This window comes from Ctenocephalides felis, unplaced genomic scaffold (assembly GCF_003426905.1).
Source record: "Ctenocephalides felis isolate EL2017-DRISC unplaced genomic scaffold, ASM342690v1 CF-g0.4_SCAFFOLD_00845, whole genome shotgun sequence".
In the NCBI taxonomy this organism is placed as follows: Eukaryota; Metazoa; Arthropoda; class Insecta; order Siphonaptera; family Pulicidae; genus Ctenocephalides; species Ctenocephalides felis.
Window position 1 is genome coordinate 56035286 of NW_020536999.1, and position 22464 is coordinate 56057749.

The 22464-nt window shown below is 27.9% G+C and overlaps 2 protein-coding genes across 2 annotated transcripts; one reads left to right on the plus strand and one right to left on the minus strand.

Moving 5' to 3' along the window:
* Nucleotides 1-5: 5 nt before the first annotated feature.
* Nucleotides 6-11599, minus strand: LOC113386229 (leucine-rich repeat-containing protein 57-like). The gene is made up of 6 exons (XM_026624023.1): nucleotides 11494-11599; nucleotides 10501-10922; nucleotides 2709-2888; nucleotides 603-726; nucleotides 270-519; nucleotides 6-56 (listed from the first exon to the last, which is right to left on the minus strand). The coding sequence occupies exons 2-6, from the start codon at nucleotides 10841-10843 to the stop codon at nucleotides 6-8; spliced, it is 948 nt and encodes a 315-aa protein (XP_026479808.1). The 5' UTR covers nucleotides 10844-10922; nucleotides 11494-11599.
* Nucleotides 11600-13485: 1886 nt separating this feature from the next.
* Nucleotides 13486-16105, plus strand: LOC113363533 (DDB1- and CUL4-associated factor 13-like). Its single transcript, XM_026606025.1, has 6 exons — nucleotides 13486-13555; nucleotides 13911-14168; nucleotides 14585-15041; nucleotides 15378-15546; nucleotides 15624-15755; nucleotides 15819-16105. Exons 1-6 carry the CDS (start codon nucleotides 13486-13488, stop codon nucleotides 16068-16070), a joined length of 1338 nt encoding a protein of 445 aa, XP_026461810.1. The 3' UTR covers nucleotides 16071-16105.
* Nucleotides 16106-22464: the final 6359 nt, after the last annotated feature.

Here is a 22464-nt window from a genome sequence, read left to right on the forward strand (position 1 = left end):
ATATGCTAGTCTGTAAACAGTTCCCCAAAGTAACTTACTTGCAAAGCACCTCCCTCCTATATTAAAATTTCTCATTATCATACCTGTTTAAAAAGCAGAGCACTCATATTCAAACAATCCAATTTTGCAGTTGTGGCAAACGGCATTCGGCCCTTCTTTTAACTGAGAACTCAGATGTAGAGGTAGTTCCTCAACATGCATTACTTCATGAGTCATTTTTATAAAACTTTTTCCGTTCACATAATAATGACCCTCCCCATCATAATCACTATCATAAAATTCATTATAATCTTCATCATCACAGTTTTCATTCTCATCCAGAAAGAAAGAGTTTTGCTCAAAATAGCATGTGTTTTCCGCAAGGCCAATTCGAACAATGTTGGCATTTTTGGAGCAAAATATTGTGAAACATGTTTGATACCCGAATATAAATAAACATCGATTTCTGGTAAATTTTCAGTATTGACTACTTTTACATGGATTTGTCTTGGATGGAAAAATTCTGTCGAATCGTATGTCCTGCAATCAATTTGTAAATGCATCAGGTTGACGTACCAGTGAAGGTAATACAAATATATAATTGATTATATGTTTCCAATTACCAAAATCGTGTGCTGATATGTGGATTGATATCAAACAGAGGTTCAAGAGTCAAGGGTACATGTTTCAGGGCAGGGTTCAGCTTGAAAATAATATTAGGCAGAGGATCAGCGGCCAATGGTAATGCTGGTAAGCAGCGCAAATCACAACTGTTAATGTCCAAATTAATTAATTATTTCTCATATATACTAGTTGCATTAACTTCATATTTATGTACTTTCCAAAAAATTCACTATCAAATTCAGAAAACCTGGCAATGGCAACACTAGCTGATAACTTATTTATACCCTAATTTACACTCTTTTAACATTTAACATATTGCCTATTACTTAATTAGTTATAATCATACACATCACTAATATATAAACACCTGGAGTTTAATAAACTCAATAAGTAATATGAAACTTTTCAAAATAATCAATTGTATCACGATTGGTTTAGCATGTTTATAAAAACAAGAATTCGAACAACAATGCTGGTTAAAAACATATGTCTATTTATTTCATTCATTCATTTTATTAATTATTAAAGAGAAATTTGTTCTGAATTATATTGATCATTAACTAAAGTATACATTATTTTACTTTTTTACAGAAAAATCTTTTTAAATTCTAAATTTTCTCGAAATCTGATGATTAATAAATTTTAAAGCTAAATAGAGTAACGAAGTATGTAAAATCCTAAACAAAAACTACTTCCCGTGTTTGAAAGTGAGATAATCAGAAGTATTTGCATAGATAATTCTGTAAAAATATTTCATTAAAAGCACGATTTACCACGATTAGATGTTCTATGCGGAAAAAATTGTGCTAATTTTTTACTGATTTCAGGAAAAATAGTTATTGCAGGTTCTTATACTAAATAACTAATATGTGGATATTACAGCTATTAAATGGATCGATTTGTCTGGGTCAAAAAAGTCGCGTAGGCACATATTATTTCGGAAATCTGGGGACCAAAATATGATATTTGCTCTATAAATGGGTCAAAATGGATTTATTTTAAAGTTCAACGTTTGGATTCTTCAGCGAAGTATCTTATTATGATCCCTAGTATCCGAAAATTATATGAGTCTATACGACTTTTAAATTGGCCCGCCCTAATGGGTATATAAGAGATTATATTAGCAGACTTGAGCACATTTTTGCACATATGCAAAATTTCAAATATTGTTAAACTTTTGCAACATATTTTTTATTGCTTTTAATTTAATATTTTTAAATTCGTTTTTCGTTTGATCAATTAGAAAGACATTAGATTTTAGTTAGATCACTTTGGCATCGAAATTCATCTTGCTTGTATCACTAAATAGCACAACATATCTTTAATACGATAATCATACTATAATATAAGTATTGTACCAATTTATCAAAAAAAGAAGATGATCAAAATTATGCCAGAAGACAACCTGTTCGTAGAGTTCTTATTACGACACTTGGAGGTATCCAAAAATTGCTGATGATAACATTATTTTCATAAAAATGCTGAATATTGATAACCAAATCAGGTCTAATTATCAGTTGCTGGATCATTTTCATTATTTAAAATTCTATATATTTCAAATATTGTTGAATTTTTTTCAAAAAAGTCTATTTAATTAGCATTGAAGTGGCACATCAATTTTTATGGGTTTGATCAAATATACAGACATTAAGTATACACTTTGGAGCCGAAACTCATCCTTCTTGTCTCACCACTAACTAGTATAAAATATCTTCATTGATATAATTATATCATAATTATATTTGTACATCCCAATTTATCAGAAAAACGAAGGCGACAGAAGTGTTTCAGAGGACAACTATTAACTGATGGTAAAAATCATCTAAGGACACTTGAATGTATCCAGAAGTAGCCGTTGGTAACGTAAGTTTCAATTACAGACTGTTCAACAATAAGCACATCAGGTTTACAATATGAAATTAAAATTATCAGTTACTGACTACATTTACATATTCAGTTTTTCTACGATCAGTAATCTAATCTATGATGTTATCAATTATCAAGAGGTCCGATAATCCAAATTTGATTCGTTAAGGACAGAAGTAACCATGTTAATTAATGCCTTAGTATAACTCAAGTGCAATTTAAGGTAAAGTTTGACTTACAATTTGCGCTCAATTCCCTCAGACGTGGTAAGGAAAACACGGAAGGTGGCAATTCGAACAGCGGATTGCTGTCGACGGAAAGTTCTTCCAAGTTTCGAAGCTCACCGACACTCGGAGGCAGGCACTTTATGCCGTTGTAACTCACGTCCAAACGTCGCAAAGATCGTAACTGGGTGAAATCTGAAAAAAAAAACAGATATTATAAAATAAGGTAAAAGATTTTCAAATTCTCAAATTACAAATTTATTAGAATTTTTCAGTTCATGTTTGAAGATAAGGGAAAAACATTTGTATAGAAACCCTATCATTATGCCGAATTTGAGTACAAATTAATCTCAAGTTTAAATATTTTTTTTTAATTTTTTTATTAATTTATTTTTCTGATATTTTATTTCGTCAGCCTTTAATCAGAGGACAACCTGTTGGTTTGCATTATTCGTTTCAGGATTTATTTGCATACATTTTTCTATTATTATTTATTTGAACAGCAATCAGAACTTCAAGAGTTTTATCAGCTGTTTCTCAGTAATTTCTTACAAACTACGTTTGCTAATTATAGAAAGCAACCCAAAACACTTGACTCATCTGTATATATTGATTATTATTATTACAATTATTGTAAAAGTAATGCAGCAGTATCTGGGTAAGGGCTATTTTTACTTGAAAATACATTGCTATCTATATTTCTAAGTAAAAACTGATGTCACTACTGCTTGACATCAACTTTTGATTCAAGTACACTTTAGCCACTTACCTACCAGCAGCCTTTTTACACAAATAACCCCGAATTTTGAGTATTTTCTATAGCAAGTATCAGGAAGAATGAATAAAAAATAATAATTATCATATATAATGTTGGTATCAAGTGATAAGATTATAAGTGATAATTGGTTGTTGTAAACCAAGAAATGGAATTTCGTAATCGATTACATGATTCATATTCCATGTATCATATTCATTCGACATGAGCAAAGAAATAAGTAATAACCACGACCGCGCATTTCTGAAAACTGATATAACAATTCAAAATTATAATTTAAAAATAGCATTTTAAAATTATTATATTTAAGAACACCTATACTAATGTCTTTGAAAAGATAAAAAAAGAAAGTTTATGTTTGTTCAAAAATCATATTTGCTAATTTCAAGAAAATCTTTCAAGAAAAATGTGCTTTCTATTTCCATTAGATTATTATTATTATTGTTATTATCTTATTATTTCTAATATTGTTATTATCTAACATTTATTGTTTTAAATCCACTTTATTGTTTTTCTAGTATCATTTTATTATTCAGAAATTTTATTTATTTTATTTTTTTATTATTTGCTTTTATTTTATATTAAATCATCATGATATCATTTTAATATAAATTCTATTCTTTGTACTCTTATTTATTTAAATTTATGTTATTGTTTATTATTATTACTAGATGTTAAACTATTTAACAGTTGTAATAAATATTGTAATTACAAAAAAAAATAGATTTTCTTCAAAACAATATTATAAGTTTATTACAAAAAGCGTTTTAATCATGCAGCTTGTTTAGGAGCCAAATGACACTTTGCTCGAATATAATTTGCATTAAAAAATTTAATCACTTTTAAATTCAAAAGATCTTAATTTACAAAAGAACAAGTCAAAAGAGATTAACCTCTTCCATATGTTGCTATTGAATTTAATAAAAAAACATAGAGCCAATATTAAAATTATTTGTTTGCTAAATGCCTGAAAATAATTAAACAATAGATCATAGATCCAAAAGCTCAATCTTTATTGACTGATTTGGCGAGCGTCCATTAATCACATGAATCTTCAGGGTAAAGGGGGATTTGGCATAAAATCATGAAATATAGTTTGGGGGAGGGAGGGGTCTAGTAAGATATCACGTGTATTTATTTTTTACATAAACTTTAAAAAAAAAAAAATCACACATTAAAAAAAATATACGATTTTTTCTCATAACTAAAGATACACGTAATGTTTGGTGGGAGGATAATTTTAAATATCACCACGTATCACCAAGGGGGAGGAGGGGTCCAAAAATCTCTAAAATATCGGTCACGTGATTAATGGACGTCCCCTTTACATGTATGCTATTTTACATACTGTGGCAGATTAGGTTTAGGTTTACGTTTTACTTGAGATAACATAATTTCGTGCTTGTGTCTTAATTAAGAGAAACATTACTTCAGAATGTTTATTGATGTAAATTTCCAATAATATTATGTCATGATGCTTTGTTTACCCAGGCTGAATAAGCATACATTTCATAGAAGGAGGAGCTTCTTGATTAATAATGCACAGGAATCGAAAAATTAAATTAAACTTAGGATATTAATAGTATAGTTGTAAGTTGCATTTTGCCTTTGTGACAAGTTGCATGAACTTTGTGATAAGTGTTTATAATCGGTTTATTCAAAAATAGTTTTTTGAATCATAGATATATCATCTACACCTGTCTACATGTCTATCCGTCTTTCTGTCCACCTGTCTACTTATCTACATCTATTACAGTTCACTTGTTTACCTGTCTATCTTTATAATTTTCAACTTAGTATGTTTACATGTCTACCTGTCTACCATTTTTACCCGTCTACCATTTTTACCCGTCCGCCTATTAGTCATCCTACCTATATATCTACTTTTCTGCTCTTTACCCGTTAACATGTCTACCTGTTTACCTGTCTGCTTCACTTCCGGTTCAACTGTTTATCTATCTGGCTACATGTCTACCTGTCTGCCTGTTTACTTCTACAATACTATTCTCCACTTTACTACTTTTTTACCCGTCTACCTATTTACTCGTTCACCTTTCTACATTCATACATCCCTCGCTGTTTACCTATCTACCTGTCTATATGACCTATCTGTCTACCTGTCTACCTGGCTGTCAATAATTATATTTGTATACGAATCAATAATAAATGATTTGTATTGATTTGAAAAGCCGCCCCTGTAATTGTTACACAAAATGTTTCAAGATTTGTCTATCATTATTGATAAAATGTATTTAAGGTGACACATGTTTTGCCTTCTACTTTGAAATACCAATATCATTAAAAAATTTAATAATTTGCTTATTTTTTAGATAATGAAGATGGCTTAAAAATGTATTTAAATGACAAAAAAACTCATGATAATTTTACTAAAATTCGACACAATGGATATCTTCTAAAGATCGTACTCGTACACACAGCTAGTTAAGTGACGCTCGTAGCCAAAGGGTTACTAGGCTATTAGAACGATCAGTCGGCCTTTTTTTATACTTTGTTTTATTATATTGATATAATAAAACTTTTAATATTGCTTTATTTTTAGTAAGCTTTTACGACGTTGCCGCAGCAATATCGCATAAAATTATGAATATAAAACTTTAAACACTATTACGTAATATATGCATAAATGTGCAAACATCATTATTAAGTATAAACAACTTCGATAAACGACCATTAGTTTATTCCACCATGATATTAATCAGGATTAAGTTCGTCATCGATAAAATTGTAATAACTATGAATATGGAAATATAAAATAAGTATAACGATACGAGAATACCTACGTAATTAGAACACTTTTGATTACATTAATAGTGAAAATACTGCCTACATCAATCGTTCGTCAGATGAATTTCTCAAACAGGTAAAGGTGATAATCAGAGTGAGACTAATTATTAGTTATGCATGCACTATGAGAATTGTTAAAAGAAATTGTAATGAATCACTCTGAACAAGTGCGCTGTGTATGACTATCAATAAATGTGTGCATTTCTTTTTTATATTTATTATTTGTCTTTAAAAATAGGTGAAACTAGTGGAGTATGGTATCGTGCCTTAAGGCAAATTGCTGGAACTTCCCGTACCAAAAACAAAATTAAAAAAAAAACTTTGAAAAAAATAGATTTTCGAAAAATTTTGAAATTTTTGAAAAAAATGACATTTTTGAAAATGTTGATTGTTTCTATTTTTTGATTTTTTTGTATTATGATTTTTTTTGAAAATATTGAACATTTTTTAGGCAATGGCGCTGCATAGCTGATTTGGGGTCAAAATATCAAAGCGCCTAAGCGCCGGTAGTCTTCTAACGTGTAAACATTGTACACAAAATTTGTACTTATTATTATAATTTTAATAAAATATGTGATAATATGATGTACATATGTCTAATGATCATTTTGGCATTATTTTTTACTTTTTTCATTGGATCTACGGAGACGCTAGACCTGTATATACACAAATTTCGCCAATTGTTGATTTCGTCAAGACAAGTAAAATAATTTTTGCCCCGTATCTCCGAAACGGCAGGACCTGCCTTTCAGTAGGAATCGAATTATTCTAATCGGTTGATCCGTATTCGCAAAATAGTCTACAAAAATTTGTATCCGCACACACACAGACACACACACATACATACATACACACATACATCCTTTTTTCTAAGGTATGCTTGAAAATGTTCAGAAACCCTTGAAGCGTAAAGATATATAAAACATTTTATTTTCCATTTTTTTGCGATTACTATAACTTACCCTACGGGAAGTTGATAAACGAGCTTGATTATTAATTATCAAGTAATATTTATACACAAAAGGATTTTTAATACGAAATATACAAAGTCAACAAAACCTATTTTGCGAAGGGAAACATTAATAATAGGGTAGAGCGGGGCTTAAAGGTCCGCGGGTAAAAAAGCTTACCATAATTATCTCAAAAACAAGTAAAGTATTGAATTTTTCAATGTACTATTTTAAAGTAGAAGGCAAAAAATGTGTAACCAACCATCACCTGAAGTTGCCTTCAATCTTTCTTCCTAATCTCCATCAAATAAAAATTCGTAAAATTGATAAACCTATAATTAACAATCGATCACAACAGTAGTAATACACCCATTATCGCTTATTTTAAGCTCTATAAATAAATAATGTTATTATTCCAGAAAATCTAAGCCATTCGATAACTTCTTGAATTACTCAATTATCGCAAACAATTAACTAAATCAATTTCATAAACAATCACACTTCTATTTGAAATGTTCTCATCAAGTTGTTTGTAAATTGCAAATTGGTTGCAAATATCAAATTGTTTGTAAATTTTCGGATATATCAACTTATAATTTTATATGAATTATTTGACCAATAATTGGTCATATTGTTGGCTGTAAGTTTCACAAAAAAGGAGAATTCTGTACTATATATTTTTAAATTTGTATAATTCACTTAAATTTGGTGAAAGCTAGTTTTTCATTGTTTATAGTAACTACTGAAAATAACGCATTATCTAATTAATTATGGTACTGTATTACACTGCAAAGAAACCCATTATATAAATTCACTAATTGCGTTACTTTGTTGTAAAATGTTATTACATTTTAATAATTCACTAATAAATAAATTTCTTTGCAAAACAATTTTCAAAAGTAAAATTATCACGTAAAAGTAATTATCAGTCACGTTATTATTTAGAGTAGGCAAATGAACAAAAATACTTCGAATTAAAATTACCGCTAAAAATGAAAAATTTGATTCAATATGGAAAGAAATTAAAAAGTTATTTGAAACTAAGAAGTTACACGAATCAAAAAAAAATATTCACGTAAATGCATTGTGTAGATTTAGTGTGAAAAAAGTGTTGGTGTTTTAATATTATCTTTTGTAGCATTATTTTTAAAAATTTTAGTGAGTATGTAATTCAAAACTGATGCAATATTCTACTATTTAAACTCAAATATTTAGAATTCGCTACATGTATGTTCAAACTAAAGTGAAATACAATGTTTTTTATTGATCTTTTTAATTTAATATTATAGGCCAAATCTTGGAAAACCTCAGATGCTTAATAAAATCTTATTGTGCCAGTTCATCAAAATTAAAAATCGGTTATATGCACAAAAGTTGCTTTATTTATTTGTCATATACTAAGCCAGAACTTAAAATAAAATAAGCATGGGCAGAATGACCGATATAATTTCTGTCACAAATGTTCCAATAATAATTTCACTAATTTTATCGCAAATTTTTGATTCGCTTTATAAACAAAAGATTATAATTTTCGATGTTTCGAATTAATTTGTTTCTAGAAACAGTACGTTATATACATTCGTTAATAATTATGTGTATGGATTACCACTTACCATGTTTTTCAGAGTTTGTTATATTTCTTTGATAACGAAACTTAAACTGTGTTAAAAATTAACAATTTGACCAATAAAATACGCCCAGAATTTTAATCTAGCGACGAAATTTTATATAAAAATATTATATATACGAATGTGAATGTTATAACAATACTGAAATTAATTATGTTTTATGTACAATATTTCAAATTTGAGAAAATTTTATATATGGACATATGATTTTAAACGTTAATTAATATAATATAATTTAGTGTTCCTGATAAAATTATATTGCTGAAGCTCCAGAATATGTAGATAATTGACTCTACAAGTTTTTGAATAAATGAATTTAAACATAAATTAATATATAAACAAGTTCTGGTGAATATTAAATATTAGGGCTTTACTTTCAGGTTTTACATTTAAGATCCAAACGTTGTGCAGTTATAATATAAAATAATTTTACTTAGGTTACATTTTACTTAGGTTACAATTTTATTGACTGTGGCTTAATAACTGATACTGAATTATTTTTATGATTGACTAATACTATAAAATCAGGTGCTCCAATTCATCAGAAAAATAAGAATTAATTTCAGGTTAATAAAATATATATTTTATATTTGATAAAAAACGATAATTTTATATTTTTAACTTTCCGTATTATAATCGTCCAAAAATATAAAATTGAATTTTTTTTGCATTTATTCACGTTTTGAAGGTTGGAAGGAAAAATGGATGTGTGTGTTTATAAAATTTTTGACCATGTTTTCGGGCGCACGGATCAATCGAATTGATGGTTCAAAAAACATTTGATTCCTATTGACAGGGAGATGTGCTGATTAGTTTTTGGCAAAGGCAAGTCCAACCGTTTTGGAGATACCGAGCTAAATGTGTAAAACATGAATGTTTTTGAAAAAAATAAGCATCCAATTTGAATGATTCAAAAAACTTTCTGTTTGTGCTGACAAAACGATTGCTTTGGGAAGAATTTTTTTTTCCATTTTTCTTAATTCCCATAAAAAAAATTTAATATCGAAAATATTTCGGATTTTTATTTTAGTTCTAGCTAAAGTTTTTAGGCTCACTTATATACTCGAAATAAATAATTTTAACCCTGCAATTCAGTTTATATAATTCTTTTAAATATTGGGCAATGTCTTTCATTTTAATTTCGATTGATTAAGTGTTGTTTATTCATTTTTCTGTAAACATATATAAGTTACAGTATTTATAATAATCTATTTGAAAGCATTTAATATTTCTAGAATATTTTATTACGGTATGAGAAGTTCCAGCAATTTGCCGACACGATGCCATGCACCACTAGTTAGTTTTAAGAATAAACAAGTATGTGTTTAGTTAAAATTTATAACAAAACAAGCATTCTCAGCTTGCTGAGTTTGTATGTTTTTTAAAATGGCAATAAGCCAAGTAAAAAATTTATGTATCTGGACCTTTGATTAGATATTCGAAAAGCCTAGTTCTAGTAAAACAATCGACTAGCATACACAAAATATGTTGATAGATCAAATTTAGTAAACAACGGAATATTGCCAAGCAATTATTATCAAAGATGTCTTTGCTGGTGTTTTCATAATGTTGCTCACAAAGATACTTTACCTCTATTAGCACTATTTGTAGTTTGATATTAATATTTGAAAAAAAATCTGACTACTTACCGGGCAAATTGGTCAAGTTATTATCAGTAATGATTAAATTCGTCAAACTATGTAAAGATTTGATCTCTTGCGGAAGTTTGCTCAAACTGTTACTACTTAAGTTCAGATCAGTCAGGTGCGATAAGGTGCCAATTTCCTCCGGAATATCCCGCAAATTATTATTATCCAAATAAAGTGCACTCAAATTCCTTAAATACGTGATCCATGGCGGCAAAGTTTGAATTCTATTATGTTGTAAATGCATTTCCCTCACGCTACTGCCATAATGTTCCAATTCACTTGGCAACTCCATAATTCCATGATGATTCCAGTTAATGATCGCGTTTGTGGACCAGTTTTCCATGATTTCGGATTAGCAGGTTGCAAATTGGAAGTTTGCAGTTTGAAGTTCTTAGCTGGAGTTTACAACTGGATATCTGATCCTGAAATTGTGTATTTCTGGGCTCATCACATCAAAAGACAAGAACGTACTGCCAAGTTATTTTTAACGCGCGCGTTTATTAGTAGAACGTGAATGCTATACACTGATTGAGATGCATTTTTGATAGTTGCCAGTCTTACAATCATTTTGTAGGTGGAAAAGAAACATTTGAGCTAAAAAAAACGTTCAATTTGGAAAAAAATAGTTTTTTTTTTGACATTTTGTAAAACGTCATATTTTAAAATTTTAAAAAATATTGATAATATCATTGGATTCATAGCTTTAAAATAAAATTATTAACAAAAAACTGTGTTTTTAACGTACTAATCTATACACTCAGTACTTGTGCAACACATGTGTATTTTGCAAATTCAGATAATTTCCAAATTTGCAATTCAGTTTAATTTCTACGCTTTATAATATTTCCAAAATTAATGTAACAAACCAATAAGAGTGAAAACACATAAAAATTTGAATCATCATGAACTATCGCTAATGCTAAATTAATTAATTTAAATAATATTTTATGAGTTGTAAATCCGAAAAACATTGGATAAAAAAAATAATCATACACTATAAACCTGCAATTTTCATTAACAATTCATTTCACTCAAATAAATTCAACTCGAAATTTGTTAATTGTTAATTCAGTCCGATATTAATAGTTCCTTTGAAAACTGTTGAATGAATGAAACCAAAAATGTAAAGAAATTCTATTCAGTTTCGACTGCAATAGACGGAGAGCTAATAATACTTTTAAACATTTTATTTCCGAAGCAGTTTCAATATTTTAAACATATTGTGAGGCTTTATCAAATTTTATACCAAAACGAAAAATTCTTACAACTCGAATATCAAGCATATTGCAAGCTATTAATTAATTACTCTTGCAAGATATTAATTAATGCTTTTTAATTTATGTCTATTTTACTCAAAATCGAATTTCAGGAGTAAATAAAAAAAACTAGGGTTTTACTTGTTTTAAAGGAATTAATATTGATCATTACATCAACTGTACGACAACTAATCTAATATTATAATATATAGTGCCCTGTTTGCATTTATAAGATTTAATAAGATGCATTCACAAAGGATAACGACATATGTAATAAAACTAATTCATTAAGTATAATAGTAAATGGCTAATATACTAGATTAAAAAGTCAAACAACAATAAAAAACAGATAACAAGCAATTTATTTAATCTATTTTTAGTAAGGAAGGCAAACTGGAGATTCTATTATATTTCTTATTGCGATTCAAGTGAGAAGTTTTTCATAAGTTTTAATGAATTTTATTTATAAACGTGTATAAATAATGCTTTTTGAGGCCATATATATGTTCAATAAATCTGATTTTTTTATCAATAATTTTGTAATATTCATTTTGATTGTCATTTTAATAGTTTTACCTTTATTTTTCTATTAGGAAAATTCCTAACTTATTTCATATATTTTTACTTATAAACGTGGCTATATAATTCTATATATGTTCAATTTAAATACAGATTTCTTTAGCACTAATTTTATAATATTTGCTCTCAATGTCCATAGCCTAATTTTTGTTTTTTTATTATAAAAATTGCTAGCAGGATTTATTCCTCTATAATCAAAATCGAAAGCATGCTCAAATAATGTATCCTTACAGAGAGAGAAATTTTCAAGTGTTCCGGTAGCTATAGCTACTATTGGTAACTAACTAGCTATTAATATCAAATGCTAAAAAAAATTAATTCACCTTGTAAAAAATCTATATAACCTTGTAAAAATTCATCAGAAATTATACTGATTTTGTAATAGGAAGCAAACTTTCTACGACTTATTAGACAGTGTTTAATTTATGATGGACAGTAATTAATTGTTTATTAAGTTAGTAGTAGTAGTATGATATAAACTTTTTTTTCTAAAATATATAAAGTTCTGTTTGTAAAATGTAGTATTTTTTCAAAAACAAATTGATTTTAACATGAATTGCTAAGGAAAATCTTCACTAAAAATTATTTTAATTTGCGTCGTGTTCTGTAAGAACGTAAAGTGTAGGTATGGATGTAATAACAAAATTTAACACAAAAAGCTGATTATATTTATGAAAATCCAATCATAAATCCAGGAATTTTTCGATCATACCAAATTATATTCGAAATATACATTTTTATATATAATTAAATGTAATTCCCAGAAAAAATGTATTGTATATGATAATAATAAATCACAAAATTCTTTTTAATCTGATGTCACCACAAAGAACATTTATCATTTCCTCGAGCCTCCTCACTAAAGTTTAAGATCGAATTACGCGCTTAAGAAGCAAGTTAGCCACTACACAAAACGAGAAATAATTGAGCACGTGTTTTGACATTAGAAACATAACCCTACTTCAACATTGACGTTTCTTGAATTACATTGAATTACTTTAATATTAATATAAACTAATAATATAAATATATACGTAGTGCTTCGACAGAAATTTGCTCTAAGAAATTCTGGATTCATTTTCGATATCCAAATGTTTTAATATTTATTATAAATCATAATTTAAATCATAGTGTTAAAGTAGCATACAAAATGAAAGTCAAAGTAATCAGCAGAAATCCTGATGAATACTTGCGACCAACAAAATTGGATATACATAGAGGTATATGAAATAAACATGTGTTTTTATATGCTATATCTCAAACTAATTGGTTGCCAGTGAAATATAATTAAAACCTGGAATACCAATCATTATCATTAGACCATGCAAAAATGTCATTGATTTATTGATTATTATTAAATAACCTGGAGTTATAATTTTCTCATTGTCAAACTTGTAATCATGCAAAGCATGAGTAATTTGGTTATTTATATCAAGACACTAACAAAATAATTTTATTCAACGCATAAGTGTGTAAATAATGTTGCGAGAATTTCCACATAAAACGTTTCTATAAAATTTGTTTTGAAGTAGTTGTCTTGTAGCAAAAGTCTATACTTATTATTTTTATATTCAGTTCCCAGAAACTATGATCCTGCACTACATCCATTTGAGGCTCCCAGAGAATATGTTCGAGCTCTAAATGCAGTTAAATTAGAAAGGGTATTTGCTAAGCCTTTCGTAGGCAATCTTAGTGGTCACAGAGATGGTGTATCCTGTTTCGCTAAACATCCAGCAAGTTTATCAAATTTAACCAGTGGTGCCTATGACGGAGAAGTTAGAGTTTGGGATTTGCCACAAAGAAAATGTATAAGAAGCTTCGTTGCACATGAAGGTAACAGTAATATCATCATTATTATGATTCACTTTTCACTATAAAGTGCATTCAGAAATTATTTTGTTTTATTCCATTGAATGAGTATTTCAATATTATTTATCAATAGTATTTCAAATTCTTATTTAGATTTCTTTGCACTAATATAGGTAATGGTTCATTGATCCTCAATTACATGGACAAGCATCCATAGTATCATAGTTCCAATTATAAACATTAAATTGAAATGAGAAATACATAGTTTTTCCTATGCTTTTGGTATTTAAATTATTATAAACACTTCTATGATGAGCATAACTTGACTTATTGCCTCAGATATATCAAAATTAAGTTTAGATATAGTCTAACTCAACTTACTATAATAAAAATAATTCAATTCCCATTTATTATATTATTATTATTATTTTATATCATAGGAATAGTAAGAGGTCTAGCATATAAACCAGATGGCCAACACTTTATAACTGTTGGTGATGACAAAACAATCAAAACCTGGAATACCAGCCCTCCTGAATTTGGAGAAGAAGAAGAACCCGTCAATACAATTTTAAGTCGAACAATACTAACAGGAGTAACCCATCACCGTAAAAAACCTATAATAGCCACTTGTGGTGAAGTCTGTCAATTATGGGAACATGATCGAAATGAACCCATAAGGTCTATGAAATGGGGAGTAGATAGTATACATAATGTAGCCTTTAACCAAGTTGAGACAAACTTATTAGCAGCTTGTGCCAGTGATAGAAGCATTATATTGTATGATACCAGGGAAGCTAAACCTTTGAGAAAGGTTGTTATGACTCTGAGATCTAATAGACTGGCATGGAATCCTATGGAGGCCTTCACATTCACCTTAGCAAATGAAGATTATAAGTAAATAATTTATTTTATTTAAATTTTACTTTATTGACTAGATTATGAGTTAGTCTTAACATTTGTTTTTATTACTGTTTTATTTATCATAATCAATTAGATCAATCAAAGTCAATTAGCTCAAGCTTCTAAATTTAATTCTTAATAATATGTTAAAGTTTAAAAATATTAATAATTTCACTTGAGGAAAATGAAAGTGATGAAATAATAGAATTAATAATAATAATTATAAAAGATGTATTATGTCTTGCCTTTGATATTATTTGATATTACAGTGAGCAAAATTGACATATATATTTTTATGTTTAACCTTTAACCTTTAACACAATTTTTTAGTTTATACACATTTGACACAAGAAAGTTAAGACAACCAGTAATGGTCCACATGGATCATGTTTCGGCTGTAGTAGATGTAGATTATTCACCAACAGGAAAAGAATTTGTTTCTGGAAGTTATGATAAAACTATCAGAATTTTTGACAGTCACATGGGACATTCAAGAGAGGTATTAATTTAAAAAAAATATGTACAATGAATGTATATATTCATAATGGTATGTCTAATTATCAAATCTATTGACAGGTATATCACACTAAACGTATGCAGCGTTTGACTTGTGTGCTATGGTCCCTTGATGATAAATATGTTTTGAGTGGATCTGATGAAATGAATATCCGTATGTGGAAGGCTAGGGCAGCAGAAAAACTTGGAGTGGTATGTATTTTATATTTCAATAAAAATTTAGAATGAATTTTGTTAATTTTATGACTTTTTTAGATGAAACCGAGGGAACGAAATGCAATACAAGTTGCAACAGCTTTGAAAGAGAAATTTGCTGGCCATCCACAAATCAAGAGAATTGCAAGGCACAGACAAGTTCCACAACATGTATACAATGCCCAAAAGGAACTTAGAACAGTTAAAGAGAAATCTAAACGTAAGGAACAAAATCGTAGAATGCATTCGAAACCTGGTCAAGTACCTTATGTTCCTGAAAGACAGAAACATGTTCTTAGAGAAGACGAATAAGTTTGTAATGGGTTATTATTTTTAAGTTTTATTTATCCTGTTTTCTGAAATTATAATAAAAATACAGAAATATGTCAATGTTGGAGTGATAACATCATAAGTTTATCAAAAATATGTGACACATTGTACTTGTATATAAGATTAAATTAATAAATTTCTTAAAAAAATAATTTTGTCTTATTTATTTATAACTGGTTGGGAATATAAAAATACATTTGAGATCTGTTTATTCAACTGTTTAGTAAAAAAAATATTTTTGATTAAATATTTATCATGATTTACTTTATTTTAAATATTCTGTAAAAAAATGAATAAAAACTCTGAAAAAAGCAAAAGCTTTACAGGGCTTGTTTTACATAAACCTAGTATAATCATTTATGTAATATTAGTAAAGTTTTAAAACTCAAGTATGTGTTTCTATTTTAAAATATTTTAATCATTATTATTGAAATGTAACTCAAATACATATATTGTTAGAAAACTAGTTTTCCGATTTGACTTGCAGTTAAATAATTCTTACATTTTTTTTAATAAATGTTTGCACATTTTTGTAGTTTTAGAACAATCCGTTTTCTTAATTGTTTTACTTTTTAATTATTTTATTTTTATATTATAAATTCCATATAATATATATGTAATTGTTCATTACCAAAAGCCTGATACGATATGGAACGTAACTAGATCCAAAACGTCGTAAAAGATGTCTTTCAAAAACGCCTTTTATTTAGATTCAGAAAACAAATTACAATTAAGAACAATTCTAAGATTTATCTATCAAATATATACAGATTGTGATTCATATATTATTCAATTTTATTGACTTATTGTTAGAATTATTGCCGGGTTTTAATAAAGGTTTTTTTATGAAAGTTACGATTTGCTGCAATTTTTAAGTTATTAAGTTTATCAGGAAAATAACTAATAAATGTTATTTTATTATGTAAAAATCCAAAATAACACCTTTTATTGAAAGCCATCTATATATAGCTTTATTTATTCTCCATCTCCAACAATTAATATCGACAAATTTAAATTAACGTGTCATATGCACTTATGCTACGTGTTATATCAAGCTTTTATTTTTTTAGTAGATTTTATGCTATATGGAGCCTCTCTAGAGAAAAATTACAGACGTCATTTCTGTGTAGGTCGGCAAATAAAAAATAATGAAATCGCCACTTCGTGCCTATTACAACGCTCTTAAGCTCGGGTATGAATTTTAGCACAGAATACCTTGATAAAGTTTAATTATCCTTACCTTAATACTGTTTGGTTTCTGCTAATAAATATTAAATGCTTCATGTAGTATGTACATAAAGTTAATAATTTCAGAATGCGTAATTAATGACGAGCTTATAATCAATTTTCATACTGATTTGCTGCGCTAATGATAGATGATGGATATATAATATATTTATTTATTACTAGCTGTACCTGCAACTTCGTCGTCTTGTTATATCTAAATAATTTCTTATTAAATACAAGGAATTTAAGTTATTTACATATACTTCAACTAACCGCAAAAAAATTCTCGTCAAAATTGGTCAGGCGTTTCGAAAATTACTCAAAAATTTAAAAGACACTCAAAATTTTATGAAGTGTTAATTTGGTAACCCTATTATAGTCATATGCCTTCGTGTGCACGTATAAACGTTTTTTTTTTTGGATATTATCAAATCGACATCTTTTGTGGATTTATTGATTCCCGAGTTTTTATGCAAACAATTGTGCATGATATTCAAGAATGCCTAATTCTAAAATATCTTTTTCAACTTTTCTACAATATAATTAAAAGCGGCTCAGAAAATGAGGCAAATTTTCATACAGAATCCGCCCACCTTGGAATTTGAATTTACTATCGGATAAGCTTGTTTTTACCAGAAAATCCGATTGCTAATTTTAGTTTTTTTCGAGGTCTGGAGTTATTGTGAATCGCTCGGTACCAAAATTGGAAAATTATATGTCTATGTATATATTCGATATAAGGACTGGCGTTGATTAATTTTGTAAGGTGATCAGCCAAACCGTTTCTTTAGAATTAACAGAAAAGCAAAAATTCATCCACGTTTTCGCCAGAAACCTGAACCAATAGTTTATCAATATTGCTATAATATGCTTCTGTTAGCATTCTCCGATTAGTGAGGGAGCGTCCATTAATCACGTGAGCTAGTTTTTAAGGATTTTTTGACCCCTCCTCCCTCTTGGTGTTATTCAAAATTAACCCCACTACCCACCAAACATCACGTGTAATTTTAGTTACGTGAAAACATTAATTCCCATTCAAAACCAATATAAGCTCAATATAAATAATCAATATTTACCTCACATTACCAATATAAACTTTATATAAATAAGCAATAATTACCCCAAATAAAAAACCAATATGAGCTCAATATAAATAAACAATATTTACCCCAAATTTAAAGATTTTATTTAACCCACATTCAAAAATATTATTATTGAACGAGACAAAATTTCAAAATTTTATCGTTACAATTTTAAAACTGGCTAAATTTCAATTCTTAATGATTATAAGTCAATTATATACGCTGCAAGATTTTTTACAACTTGCCTTAAAGAATAATGCCACAATTCACTTAGTTTTACTCTTTTTACATTTGTTTTTAATCACTAATGTTGTTAGCAAAATTTTTCACAAGTCTGTATTAATAATTACAATGAATCCACGTAGCCTAAATAAATATATTAGCGTAACCTAGATTATAAGCGACCACTGCATTTTTCATCATACAAAATCTCTGAAATATTCCAGACATTTAATTAGAATCAACCCACGCATATACCCGGTAATGGAATGCCTGGTAGTACATGACAAAGAAAATCGTTATTAAAAACGCTTTACGAAATGCCAATAACAATCTTCACTTGAAACCATACATGTGTCCTTCAGAGCACATTTATTTCATATTATAAATTTCCCAGAAGGAAATGGCGCAAATAGGTTATAAAAATATGGTTTAATATTTTCTGTATATTCGTTTTTTATTTGCTATTGCAAGAGCCAGTAGAGCAATGTTGGTTTAACCATTATAATTACAAGATAATATTAGGAACTATGAAACTGGTCAAAAACTTCTATGAATATTAAATATTTTGAATGATGATATATTATTTCACACAAAATTTTTATAAATTACAACGATTTATTCAAATGTGCAGACAAAACTTTCAGGTTCTGAGATAACCATTTACATTTTAAAGAAAAAAAATCAATTTTATAATTTCCCATCGCTAATGTCTGAATTATATTGGCTATTAGCTAAAATTTAATGATATTGGTGGAAATAGTGGTTGGAGTAGTAGTCAAAAATATATATCTTCTTCATTTTTAAATTTATTTGAAAAAAAAAATGACTACAGTATTCAATCTTCAAGTTTTCCACTATTTAAAAAATTAAATTTATAATTGTCCATTGCTCTTGTCTGAATGATATTGGCTATTAGCTAAAATCTAATGATATTGGTGGAAGTAGTGGTTGTTGTAGTAGTCAAAATACGCACCTTCTTCTTCTTTAAATTTATTAAAAAAATTGACTACAGTATTCAATTTTGAAGTTTTCTACTATATATGATTTTTTTCTCAGAGAAACAGTTATAAATATTTTACTACAATTGTAATCTCAAATAATAAGTATTACTATTTTGAATCGATTATTCTGGCAGTATTCAAAGAACTTAAATTATATTTCGAATATTACAATCTTTAAGCATTTCGCATCAAGGCAAGTTTCATGAACTGTTCAGGTTTTTTGGCGAGCCCTTTAAGTTTCTTCAACTAGCCTTTAAAATTTTGAAATAGGTGCAACAGGTTGTGGAAAAAACGATATAAAAATTTAAAGACAAAAGGTAAAATTTAGACTCACATATACGTACACACACATACATTTCTATAAAGAGCAAATGGAACTAATTAGGATGAAAGTATAATTCAGAGAAAGAATCATTGCATTCTAGATCCTCCCCCCAGGAAGTAATGCTTAACGGCGGTTCCGTGATGACCAGAGGCATAAGCAGAGGATTTCGGTATTATTATCGGTATTATTATTGAGCCCGACATATCCAGACAAAAGACCTAGTCTGGCATTTCCTTGAAAACATACATTTTCCGTGAAGTTCACAAAAAGGATTTTCTAGTAAAAACATAAACTCTTTAGAATAGTTTAAATCGACGTCATGCTTAAAAATATATAAGTATTTGAAATATATTATATAATGTAGGTGCTAATATATAATTAGAAAATGGCCAATGTACCAGATTGCAAGTCCAATAAACATTTAAAAAAAATATCATGCTTAAACATAAACATTTCGTCAAATATTTGACTTCTAAGAGAAACATTTCGTTCCATTTAAAAGTTGACATCACATATAAATAAATACATACATCATACATTCATCTAAAACATTATTTTGTCTACATTTATCAAACAAAATCCGTTTCATCTACATTTTTCGACAAAATTCCAAATTCAATCGTTTAAAATCTCTATTTAAATTAAATGATTCATTATATTTTTATATCTACTTTGCAAATATCAGATCACCCATATCAATCTTATAAAATATATTAATGATTCATATATTGCATGTTTTATATGCTCTTTTAACGTACGTTTTATTAAGATTGGCATTTCATTTTTCATTCAGATTTCTTGAGTAAAAATTTAAAACTTAGTTGAATAATTTAGGATACAGGATATCTCAATTGTTCGCAACTGCATTATCTAGAAAGAATTTTTGAAAAGCAGAAAGCACTATCGCATTGTTTTCCTGTTCAATTCTGAAGCAAATGCATTTTTCATGCAAGCGAACTATCAGCTATTCAGGTTCGCAAATGGGGCCCATAAATTCCTTATCGATGTTTCTAGTAATTAGTTTAAACAAAACACATATATTACTGAAATTGTGATATATGTATTATTAAGTAGAATTGATTCTCGCAAACTCTTATGATGAACATAGAAATTTTAGTAATAATTGAGACAATAGTTGTGATTTCGACTCCTTTTTAAATATAGTTTATAAAAAAATCGCACTATAAAATAAATTAATTCATGATTTATTAATACCTTCACACCAAGGTGTAAAGAAACATTACTAAATTTAAATATGTAGTATTATAACTTAATCAATTTTTATAACACAAGCCACTCAAAATATTTGCAACTATTACAATACTTCCATAAAAAGTTAATTTATACCCTTTAAAAATCACAAAACACAAGTGTATAATTACCAATTAATTAATCAACAATTATATAATTATATGTTTATGGACCGCATAATGTTATCTAACCAAATTCTTTATCAAATTTAAATATAATATATTTTCAATAAGCAAATGAATATTATTTTATATTTTAATATAAAATCAATTATAACAAGTAATTTCAATAAATCAACAACTTTTCTGTGGATAAATAGAAATATGAATTTTTAATAATATCAATACTCTATAATTATTCCCGATAAAATGGTCAATTTTATAGCATTTTTAAAGATAAAGATAAAGATAGCAATTTTAAAGATTATAAAATGGACGTTTTTGATGTTTTAAATATGTTTCCATAAGTATAGTGCTTTTACTTATTTATCTCTTATTAAAATTACATAACCAATTTTATTTAGGAAATTATTAGGATTCAATCTGATAATCTTGGGGATGGTTTATTAATCATGTGAGGCCTTAAAGGGGGCAAAGGGTTTTACAACAAAATAAAAATCTCGAAACATCATATGGAAAATAGAAGAGCCAAGATATTACGTATATTTATTTTTTACCTCAAAAAAAATCCAATTTTTTAAAAAATAATTCCAAAAATTTTACGTTTTTCTCTAGGTACTAAAAATAAACGTAATGTTGGGGTAGAGGGGTTTATTTTAAAATAGTACCAAGTTTCACAAAGGGGGAGGGAGGGGTCCAAAAATTCCTAAAAATCAATCACTTAATAAATTATTTGATTGTTAGTTCTATATACATTGCAGTTTTCATAATAAATTTGCATTGATTCATGAAATAATTTTTGTGAAGCATTCTTTGCAACTTCATCTTGATTTTGGCTAATTATATATATTTGGATGGTCCTGAATATAGACATTTTCGAATTTCCTTACTCCCAAGGGCTCAAATGGTTCCATAATTGATATAAAACAATTGTCTGAAAGTTTTAGGTCTTAATATTAACTTTCAGATAGTGCGCAATTCTATCAAACTTCGTATGGAAATATCATGGAAAAAATTTCAAAAATTTTAAAAATGTTTTTTAGATATAATTTAGCGAATAAATGAATGAGTTTTATTCAAAACCAGTACAAATTTAGCTTTAGAATTACCACAGTTATCCAAGTAATACTTCATTTGATTGAGGGGAGG

Excerpts from the sequence above, each read along its gene's own strand:
- LOC113386229 (XM_026624023.1), bottom strand. The coding sequence starts at position 10,843 with ATGGAAAACTGGTCCACAAACGCGATCATTAACTGGAATCATCATGGA. Across the intron at positions 2,889-10,500 it reads TAACTTGACCAATTTGCCCG|ATTTCACCCAGTTACGATCT; the intron begins GTAAGTAGTCAG and ends TTTTTTTTTCAG. Across the intron at positions 520-602 it reads CATATCAGCACACGATTTTG|GACATACGATTCGACAGAAT; the intron begins GTAATTGGAAAC and ends AATTGATTGCAG.
- LOC113363533 (XM_026606025.1), top strand. The coding sequence starts at position 13,486 with ATGAAAGTCAAAGTAATCAGCAGAAATCCTGATGAATACTTGCGACCA. Across the intron at positions 13,556-13,910 it reads AAAATTGGATATACATAGAG|TTCCCAGAAACTATGATCCT; the intron begins GTATATGAAATA and ends TTTTATATTCAG. Across the intron at positions 15,042-15,377 it reads TTAGCAAATGAAGATTATAA|TTTATACACATTTGACACAA; the intron begins GTAAATAATTTA and ends ACAATTTTTTAG.